Below are 11,234 nucleotides of genomic sequence, written 5' to 3'. Positions count from 1 at the left end.
AAATGATTGTCAATTTGATCACATTAACTATATCAGAAAACTGACAGAATATTATGAAAACAAAATTCTACTGATGTATGACCAGTAATAGACACACAGAGCAGCTGTGAGCTGTGATCATGAAATCTCTCAGTACAATCGGTACAGTATAGGATGCAGAAAACTGCATGAAAATGCAGCTAAATTATATTTTTCTATTAAACGTCTAGCTGATTTCCTATTCATTTCAGACATGTAAGACTCAACAACTATGTCTGCAACATTCACCTCCTCTATGGAGCAGTCTAGATACCCCCCACCAGCACTGCCTATTTTCAGGATTACTGACATCCAACATGATAGAGCATTTAATTTAGCAGGTTCTTTCTCTGTAACAGAATTTCTTTCCAGGTTGCATCAGTATGATTGTGGAGAATGAGCCATCAGTATTGTGATGTAAACATTTATTGATCAGTTGATTTGGTGTTGATGTGATCTCTACATCAATGATCCTCATTTTGTTGACTTTTGTAAGACCCAATGTCACTGAACAATCATTCTGCAAAGTGACCATCACATCAACATGCTTTCAGCCATATCTGCATGTTTATCCAATGATTGGGCATTCCTGTGGTTGGCCTTAAACAATAGCTAAGGGGAACACATACCAGTTGACTGTAGGAAGAAGGCATCATACTTGGCTAAAGGAGGCAGAAAATATAAATGTGGCCTTGATTTCATGCAAAATAAATCCACATCACCCATATAGTAAATTAAAATGTTTTACTTGTTGACATATTTTAGTACATAACACTGAATCTTGCAGGGTATCTTAACAATAAATATCCAGGTTCATAAGAACATAGTACAAAATGTAGTGCAAGTTTCTAAGGACAAAATAAGTGCACGTCTGTTAACAAATTGAAAGGCATGTTCATCTTTCAAATAAGTATTTTCTTGGGGTACATTTTTGATATTAATATTTGAATACACTTTTATTTATGCCTATTTCATGTCTCTGCCATTTTAATGCACACAACATATTTATACTGTATACTTCCACTAGTATTATTAACATCTTATAACACCATCAATAGATGCCTATCTTAGAGAGTACAATGTTCAGTAGGAATTCCTGGGTTCCATGCTGTTTACTTCTATGACTTTTTTGTTCTCATTCAATTGCAATTCCAAAGTCTTTGTCCTCTGAATTACACATTCCTTTCAGTGAGAGTTTCAGACCACAATAACAGTGGTTGCCACAAGTAGGATAACTTGGGAACATTACAGTCAGTAGTTCTCTGTGCTGGAACTACCAAGGAGAATTAGACATGGGTGAGTGCATTAACTAACAAAATAGAACCTAAACTAGGACTAGGAGACGTAATATGCAATATAGTAGTTGCTGCCCTGATTGTGCCCGATCTATTCTTCCAAAGCAATCCAGAATTCAAAAACCATGATTGTGTATGTGGCCGTCCCTTCACTGCTGTCTGGCACCTGACACCCTCACAGAGTCAATCCTTCAACAGTAATCCAACACTATAAACCCTAATTGTGTCTGTCCCATCCCTTTACTGTTATCCAATACCTGGCACCATGACTGTGTGAATGCCAGTCCCTTCACTGCTTTCCATTGCCTGAAACCCTGGTTGTGTCTGTGGCCACACTCTTACCAGAATCCAATACCTGAACCCCTGGCAGAATTTGTCTCAACCCTTTCTTGCTGTCCAGCACCCAGCACCATGACTGTTTCCATGTCCATCCCTTTGCTGCTGTCTAGTATCTAAAGCCCTCACTATGTCTGTGGCCATCCCCTTACCATATTCCAATTCCTGACCCCCTGACTGTGTCTGTCCTACCTCTCCATTGCAGTCCATTTCCATACACCCTGATGGTTTCTGAGCCTATTTATTTACTACATTTCAGGATCTGACACCCTAACTGTGTCTTTGCTCATCCCTCCACTATTCATGTACCCAACATCCTGACTGGGTCTGAGCCTATCCTTTCACTGCTATCAAGTAATTGTTACCCTAACTCTTCTGTGCCTATGCCTCCAGTGCTATTTAGTACCTTACACCCTGACTGTGTCTGACCCTACCTACCCATTCATTCCTGTCCCATACCTTATACCCTGACTATGTCTGATCCTACCCATTTATTGATGCTCAGTATCTGACATCCTGACTGTGTCTGTACCCATCCCTCTACTGTAATCCAGTACCTGAAACACTGACAAATGTGTCTTTGGCCACCCAATTATTACAACCATTACCTGACATTCTGACTGTATCCATGTCTATCCCCAGCACTGTTATTCAAAACCTGAAACCCCGTGTCTGTGCCCATCTTTCTACTGTATTCTAGTACCTGACACCCTGGTTGTGTCTGTGGCCACCCCTTCTTTACAAACCAGCACCTGTCACCCTGACTTTGACTGTGATTGCCCCCTTCTTTACAATCCAGTACCTGACAACCTGACTGTGCCTGTCTCATCCCTCCATTGCAGTCCAGAAACTGGAAGCCCAACTATGTCTGGACCAATTCTTTTACTGCTATCCAGTAGCTGCCACCCTAACAGTATCTGTAGTATCTCTTCACTGTAATTCATAAATTGACAACCTGGCTGTGTCTGTGCTCATTTATTCACTGCAGTTTAGTGTCTGTTACCCCAAGAGGTCGATGACCACCCTTCCATTGCACTCCAGTACCTGACGCCCTACTTCATAATGTTGTCAGCTGACACAACTTGCGCAACGTACACCACAAAAAAATTATTCTTCAAGGTGAAAGCAACTCATGGGAATCATCCTTCAGCAAATCCATTAAAATATGTTATTTGTAGCATTTAAAATCAGCACAATATAAGGTCATAATGGATAGAAAGACACATCTTCAAAGTTTTCATGACTTAACATTGTGGTAATTTTAATTTTACTATAAGTAAATAGATTTTTGTTGAAAATATTCCATGTGTAATGAGTTAATTTAAAGAAACTGTTTGTCCATAGACTGCTGAGACTTCTGCATTGGATGACATAACCTATCCCAGTTGATTTATGTTATTTGCAGTAAGTGTTACACTAAGAAAGACTCCAGTTGCATCATAGGAGTTATACATTTTGCTGATTTAGACTAGTGTTGAGTGAATATGACATTTTTTGCTTTGCTGAGTGGATATTGGCATAAACTAGTAAAGGGTTCCACAAGACTTCTTACTAATGTACCCCAGGAAACCATTAGTTGGACTTTCTGTGTCTCATTGCTGATAATCCTTTTATTTACATGTAGAGGACTCAAGCAAATATGGGTCGGATTCAGATCTAGAGTAGTCCAGTTTCTTGTTTAGCTTAGTATGCAAATCTGACACAGCTATGCCATGCTTGGACAGAATAGTGGACCTGCATACCTGCAATGATTTAAATACTCCCACATAGCTCTGGCAGCAGCAGGAATGGAGACACCATCAATTTTTTATTTTTTTTTTTTGCAGAAAGGGCTGTAGATTGTAAAGTGGTTATGCTATGTTGAAAGTTCAAATGCATATAAACCTTAAAGAAGTTTAAAGTACACCTATATAGAGATACATACAACCTGTCAGTGCTTACCTCTTTATGAAGATGTTAGCTTCCTGGCAAGCTCTGGTTACAATATTTGAGCATCTTAAGCTGGCCTTAGATGATTCTTATTTTTTTCTCAGCTGTACTCATGTCCTCCCCACTTTGCTATTGTCTTCTGGCAGTGGGATTTCTCTGCTGTCAGAATACACTGATCAGCTCTGCAGCTGATTGGCTGCAGGTGCTGATTGAACACAGTCCTGTTTGGGAGGAGTTGAACATAAGCTGACTCTCAAATGGGAATGGCTATAGAGGGGTTGAAATTCGAATTTCGATCCACCTATGGCCAGCTTTACTCAGAACAAGCGGGTCACGGCAGAGCAAAGTCAAAGTCAAAACTCTTAATTTGTATATTTTTTCTGGGTCGCCAAGCAGGAATCATTGAATCTGCTGGTTCAGTATAGAGGCAAGGTATCTAGCATTTTCAGAAGGATATGTCAGCAATGGCAGCCTGCATGTTCATTCAGTGCAGCTTTCCTCTAAGGATTCATTTGAGAACAGTATAATTATCAAGTATTCAAAAAAGTTATTTTGTTTTCTGAATTACCAAGAGCTATGAAAAAAAATATAAACAACTGAAGGTCAGTGTAGAAACCTGATCTGTATATAAAACAGCTAACCAAGGTTGTAAAGTACAAGAAAAGAAATGCAAAGATAACAGAGAGTAAATTATATAATGTGTTCCATCTAAATTGCTTCAGTTTTATGTGTAATGGAGTTTCTAATATAGTTTATTTTCCACACTTTCTACATACAAATGTGCTGTTCATTTAACAAGGCAGAGAGCATTGTATAAAATACAGTAACCCAACACAGCTAATCAACAATCGTTTCATTATTCAGCCCACATTAAAGTGATACTAAAGTCACAGATTTTTAAAAATAAAATTAAATTAAAAATGTAAATAAAGAACAGGTTATACTTATCTGTTTTGTGCAAGGGTATTACACAGAGTAGTCTCCTACCTCCTTTTATGGGGTCCCCTGCTAGTGCTTTCTGCTCCTTCTCTTCTCAAGCGGCTTGCTATGGGGGCACATGAACAAGTATGCTCCTAAGACCATTATCGCCACACCCGTCTTCCTCCTCACAGGATTTGATTGACAGCAGCAGGATCCAATGACTCCTGCTTCTCTCAGTCTGTCTGTGAGAGCAGGGAGAGACACCAGAGCTGCTACAGATGGACACAGTGCTGGGTTTATACAAGACTCATGTAAGTATTTAGAGAGGGGGGTGGGGGAACAGCTATTGGAAGGTTTTTTACCTTAATGTAGGTAATACATTAAGGTAAAAAAAAAAAAAAAATCCTTTTGGCTTTAGAACCACTTTAATGTAAAAATGTACATTTGATTGATAACTGTTGGTTGTACCACTGCTCTTTGTGATAACTTGTTAAAAGAACATAATTTAATATATAAAAACAGAAAAAGTGCTTCCAGCAAATAGAATTTATATTTACCTGTCTTCCTGCCCATGATACTGATCTTTCCTCTCTGGAAGAACTAAGCTTGCTGAAGAATCTCTCCCTCCCCCTCTGCTATATGTGGTACAATCCACTATCCCTTATTATAGTACATGATTCAGTTGTGAAGCTTAGCTGAAGGAAAACACCACAGCATACACTGGGGGACCATGCATTTAACACACTTTCATGTGTGTCAGATGTTGAAGATCCTCAAGAAAGTAAACTTGTAAATTATCATTGTGGACAGTGGGGCAGGTAAGTATTAACTGTTTTTTGCAGGGAACACCTTTTTAGTTTTTTTTTTTAAATAGCAACAGATTGACTTGAAAAGAAACCTGTATTGGCAGAAATATTTCGGCACCTATTGATTACTTTTCTCTAAATAAATGCAATCTCTCTGGCTGTCATGCTGATCCTGTGACTTTCTGAGCCACCAACCTGGAACAAATATGCAGATAGGGAGTTCTGACCTCACTTCTATGTCCCTTTCTCTGCCATCTTAAGGACTCGAAGCATGGAATGCAGAGAAAGCCAGGGAACTAGCAATTTAAAATGGAGCACAGCAAAGGCAGCCTACTTGTTTCTCTGATGACTGTTTTTCTTAAATCAATGCCATGTTGATATCAATCTTTATTAATATATAGGGGCTGTTTTTGGAGTTAAAAGGAGGTAGAGGATTTCTGAACTGCATCAAATAAATCACAATCATGAGTGAAGGATGCATATGAGAGAAAAGGAAACATTTGATTTTGGTATTGGCTTCTGCTTCCGTAGAAGAACTATAAAAGCTTTGGTGGGATGAGAAACTAACAATATTTTTAGACTGTAAGTCTGCCATATTTTCAGCATAGTGTATTAGCAGTGTTAGCCACATGTTGGTTTGTGCTCTCAGAACATCGGTTCACAATCTGTCCCATTTTACTTTTCGTGATATATAGATTCTCATATAAATAATATTACTAATACAACCATAGATGCTACAGAAAGATAGCTGCACCTGCAAAAATGGAACAAAATGGTTCTTTCTTTTCTCCTCCATCTTTTAATACTTGCTGGTTGTGCAGGTATGTGCAAATGCCTATAACTGGTTAATTCTACACAATTTGATGTAAGACCTAGGAGCATAAATGAATAAAGGAAGATGTACAGACAGCTAACCCTAATGGGCACAGAAAATTTAAGGCTCAGAGCAATGGACAACCAACCAATTTAAAAGGACATATGAGGACCAGATCTGAATTTCACCAAAGTTGTACTGTGTAATGCTTTGTTTCTTTGCTTAACTGCAGCTGGCTTGCCTCTTGAGTCAATGTATAATAATAATAATAATAATAATACTGTCATTAAAAATAAAGTTCTTATAAAGCCATTTGGGAACTCGGGCACTGCCCGAGGGCCCGGGGTCAGTAGGGGGCCCCATGAGATGCCCCTGGTACCTTTCATAGGCTTTTTTGGGTGTGGTTTGAGTGTAGGCGAGAACACAGGGGCCCCATGATCTCCTATTGCCCGGGGGCCCCATGAGTTGTCAGTCCGCCCCTGTATAAAACTAATACTTCATTGATGATGGGAACTAATAGAATGGTGCCCTACTACCACTACTAATACACAGTTGCAGTTCATTACTCTAATGAAGACATACTGCTGGCATTTCCAGGTCCACCCCATTTCTTGCTTAACTTTAGCCAGGAATTCCGCTAGGGACCCTACTGTCAGAGGCACAAGATGCAGGCAAGTGACCAGTTTACTATTGTCTTACCCAGCGTATGTGGGTAAACTTAGATTTTAACAATAAGCAGAACCAATGACAATTGAGTGTGTGTAAAAATTCATTTATCTGTGTAGACTTACTCATTAAAGATTTATATTTGCCCAATCATTTTGCTTTATGTACTTGTTCATGCCTAACACTTTAGCTTGGTTGAGTATGGGGTGAAAAGTCACCTGAAATCTGCTTGTTATTACTCTGTCAAGTGCTTTGCCTCATTTGGGGAATATCTTTAAAGGCTGAAGTTAGGCACCAACTCTAAAGAGAACTTTTGTTGTTTTCACCCTTTTAAGCTGAAAAGTCTGGCACAGACACATAAATTAATCTAAATAAAGGAACAATGTATATTTTTAATAAGTAATTCTGAACATTATGAATCTTCCTTAAACTCTGCTGTAGCTGGTATCAAATTATGGGGAATTCTGGGTACCTGGTTCATTCCTAGTGTTAGCTATATTCAGATGGCATGGTCTCTTCATCTTCTATGGTATTAACCTTTGGTTGATGCTACCTATTTTTTTTTATGGAAATAATTGGTTGCCTGGATATCATGCTAATCTAAGTTGATGACCTAGAATGAGTATGCAGATAAGCAATATGACTTTACCAAGAAAGTATTGAACCTAGTAGGTTAGCATAACAGTCATGCACCTACCAAACTTCAAAAGGAGGTCAGCAATGGCAGCTTCTGTATTCAGGAAAGGATTACATTAAAGTCCAACTCCAGCCAGAACTTTTTATATTTCATTTTTATTGCTGTTCTTGTCAATGTTGAGGAGAGTACAGAAAATGTTTAAAAATTCTCAAAAGCAAACACTACTAAAAAAATATTTTTAGTAGAGTAGGGAAGTGTTAGACCTTATTGGCATTGTTTCATTGCTGTTTGTACCTTCCTGTTTTGGAAGTGAGCGATCTCTGCCTAAACCGGTTAAGGACAAAGAATCTAAAATATTTTTTAACTCATCTTCATTCTAACCAAAACTAAAAACATGTCTGGAGTTACACTCCAAATTATATATTTTTTTCTCAAAAAAGAGGATGTAAAGGAATAAGAGACGGTAGCTGGGAATGAACAGGTGTGAAAATCGGATGTGACACATGTGGAAGAGGCACAGGAATATGACATAACAAAGAATTTGCTGTAATGGGTACTTGTGGTAAGGATGCGGGTTCCATCGCTAATTGATAGAAAGGAGTTCTGGAAATCCCATGAGTCTGTGGACATAAAAATTGCTGTTGAGAACCAATAAATGTAACATTTTCAACTGAGACAGAGGGAAAAGGAGCCGCCAGGTGCTGTGGTATGCTGTGCTGTAAGGCCGCTATAGACCCAGAAAAAACGGGTGCCTCTATCTGCACTGGATAGTTCGAGGGACAGGTTTGGATTGCTGATGTAGGAAAAACTAATTTAAACATATTGGGATGTGTGTTGGATTGTATTAAGTTTTCGTATCTGTTGCAATGATAATTCTCTTTCTTTGAATATATTCCCGGAAGATGTGTTTGTTGGCAAGGTAAGGTGACATGGGATAATAGCTGCTCAGTTGTACATGTTGCGGGATCCTCATGTGCTTCTTTGTACTTTGATAATTGGCTTTTTCTAGTCTGTGGTTTAGTTTGCATATAATTTTTCTTTGGCTCTTGACAAGTTTGTCCAGCTAATATATCCCATGATAATGGAGTTTGGCATTTCTCCTCAAGATTATTACAACGTGGTTTGTTGGTTCCATGTTGTTCAATGCTATTACCGACTACTGTTGGAGACATTAAACTGTTTGCCACTGTGCACTTGACTGGACTTGTGACATCATGAATATTTTCATTGTAACAAAGTGGACTTGCTTCATTTCCTTTCATTTCTATTAAACTCTTACATAACTGGTCTAATCTGCTTTCTACCACTTTTTTTATCTTTTCTATTTTCTCAAGTAACTGCTTTGCTCTCAGCGACTCCTCTTCTAATTCACAGAAATTCTCAGATGGAAATTCTCTTATTTTTACCAAATCAGGTTTCTCTTTGCAAGGCATTTGTTTACCTAGATTCTTACTGGTGGTGTCTTTTACTACCTGAGCCTCTCTTATTTGTATAGATTTACATAAAATGGAAAAGCTCTCTTCTGGAAAAATGACCCCTTGGGAAGATAAGGAAGATTTACATAGCCTGGGTCTTTTAAAAGACAACTCAATCTCATCTGTAACAGATCGGTGCAGTCTTTTGATAGTGCAGCTTTGCTTTAACAAGGTTTCATGTTTTTCATCATTAGAGCCAATTTTATCTGAACTCCAGCTACAAAATGTTTGAGAATATGCAATGTTTTGAGAGCAGTGATCAAGTTGTAAGAGATTTGATTGGTAGTTGAAAGAGCCTGTGTTCTTGCTGTGTTTATTTTCTGTTTGATTGGCGAGTGTTCTTTTATGATTATCTTTCCAAGCCAGACATTCTTGTTTGATCTGTAGAGTTGGTGTTCTTAACAATTCCGATTCTGTGTGATCATTCTCAGCATGTGACAGTTGATGAGGAAATGTCAAGTTTTTTAATGAGTAAAACGAGTCTTTTGATTGCACATGTTGTTCTAAATTTTTTGAGCAACTTTGACAATTTCCATTTGTATGACACTTTTGCCTGTGCTTGCATTTGGATGTTCTTACTCGTTCTCTATATTTGCAGTTCCTTCTTTTTCTTGTAGATGATTTTCTATTACTTTTGCTTCTCTGGTTTATGTTTGAGTCAAAATCTTTGTCCAAAAGATACTTTGAAATGTTGTGCTTTTGATCTTCTTTAAAGCTGCAAATTAGATTATAGCATTTCAAACTGTTCTGAGTCTTGGCTCTTTGCTGACATGGATCTTTCCCATCTTCATTTGTAAAAGAGTCATAGCCTAATTGTGTATTGTATTTGGTATTGGAACTGTTGCTGCAGTAATATTGTTTTGTCTGGGTTGGCAGACTGTTGTTCAGGCAAGCTGCCTGTACTTTTTTTTCTTTTGAAAGCCGGAAATCAAAATGCAGAGGATTGCAGCTGTAGGAGATGGATGGTTGTGTGCAGGTGTACATCATCATTTCAGAAGGCCATTGAAAAATTTTGGAACCATTTTTGCTTTGCACTGGTAGAAAGTCCTTATTCGGTCTTATAGGAGACATATTCTTATTTTCCAGTGTCCCATCATCAATAGATAAGCTGTCTGTTGGATTTTTGTTACATTTACTACTGTCACATGCTAGATCACATGCTGTCATTTCCTCTTTCTGCATGGTGTTTTCCACAGATTGAACCAAAAAACTGTGCTCATCACAATGTAGTTGTGTTCCTTCACCGGTCTTGGATTTGTGCCATTCTACAGCCAATTCCTCATTTTCAGAAATATATTTGTCTCCTTTTTCATTTGACTGAAGAAATATATCTGAGTTTACTGGTTGTGCTTGGACATTGCAGTCTAAAGGCACTTTTAAATTGCAGACATCAGGAGCTGAAAATGTTGTTAGCTCTGTTTCATCCATTTCTTTCTGATTTGTGTCCTGGGAAGCATGTCTTCTTCTAGGTGATTGTTTTTCACAAGCTGATATAGATTTTTGATCGTCATTTGGGCATGAAGATCCTTCTATTGGCAAAGATGATTGAACACTAAATGAAGCTGGGAGAAACCTGCTTCTCTTTGTTAACCCATGACCACCTGAAATGTCTTTGTTGAAGTCGTAGAACACAGCAGCTGAGGCTTCAAGTTTAATGGGAGTCCTTTTTCGAAACGCAAAAGAGAAGCTTATTTTCTGTTTTTTGTCTTTTTGAATCTGATTGTGAAAGTTTTGGTTACTGTTTTCTGAACTTTCTGAGCTTGATAAAAGTATGGATGCCATATTTGTGCTGTTATGAAGGTTTGTGATGGAGGCAATCTGCGGAGTTTCTCTTTCTACAGAATGGACAATGGTGCTTTGAAGATTGCCGTGGACATGGTCATGAACAGTAACTGTGGTTGATTTGAACATAGGGCCACTTCCTGGAGCACTATAAGAAAAAATAAATAGTAAATATATTAGAAAAAATAGCCATTTACTAATTAACGCTCAGTTGAAGTCAGAAATGGATTTTTAACCAGATAACCTTTGTACCTACCTAAGAACCTTCATTCTAACGTTCTTATCTCCACATTTCAACAATTCTGCAATGTGTCTGTGACTTTGCAGTATAGTAAGCACCAGAGTTTGACCTCCTAGACCAGGGGTAGGCAACCTGTGGCTCTCTAGTTGTTGTGGAACTACATGAGGCATTGCAACATTACAAAACTGACAGTTACAGCTATGACTTGCAGAGGCATGATGGAACTTGTAGTCCTGCAACAGCTGGAGAGGTGCCGGTTACCTACCCCTTTCCTAGACCAATGCATCTGTAATTTAAAAGTACTGTCTGTCCTT

At 38.4% G+C, this 11,234-nt stretch overlaps 1 protein-coding gene across 1 annotated transcript in view; it reads right to left on the bottom strand.

The window, feature by feature from the left end:
• Window positions 1-747: 747 nt before the first annotated feature.
• Window positions 748-11,234, bottom strand: part of ZNF804A (zinc finger protein 804A) — a 209,807-nt gene continuing 199,320 nt past the window's right edge. Inside the window, exon 4 of the mRNA XM_089680855.1 lies at window positions 748-10,827. Within this exon, the coding sequence (XP_089536981.1) occupies window positions 7,854-10,827 (2,974 nt within the window). The 3' untranslated portion in view covers window positions 748-7,853. The remainder of the gene's footprint in view (window positions 10,828-11,234) is intronic.

Source organism: Staurois parvus, unplaced genomic scaffold (genome assembly GCF_062004578.1).
Source record: "Staurois parvus isolate SC_StPar_1 unplaced genomic scaffold, SC_StPar_1.0 ptg000251l, whole genome shotgun sequence".
Lineage (NCBI taxonomy): Eukaryota > Metazoa > Chordata > Amphibia > Anura > Ranidae > Staurois > Staurois parvus.
The sequence above is the reverse complement of the archived record's forward strand: the minus strand, read 5'-3'. Positions and strand labels throughout refer to the sequence as shown.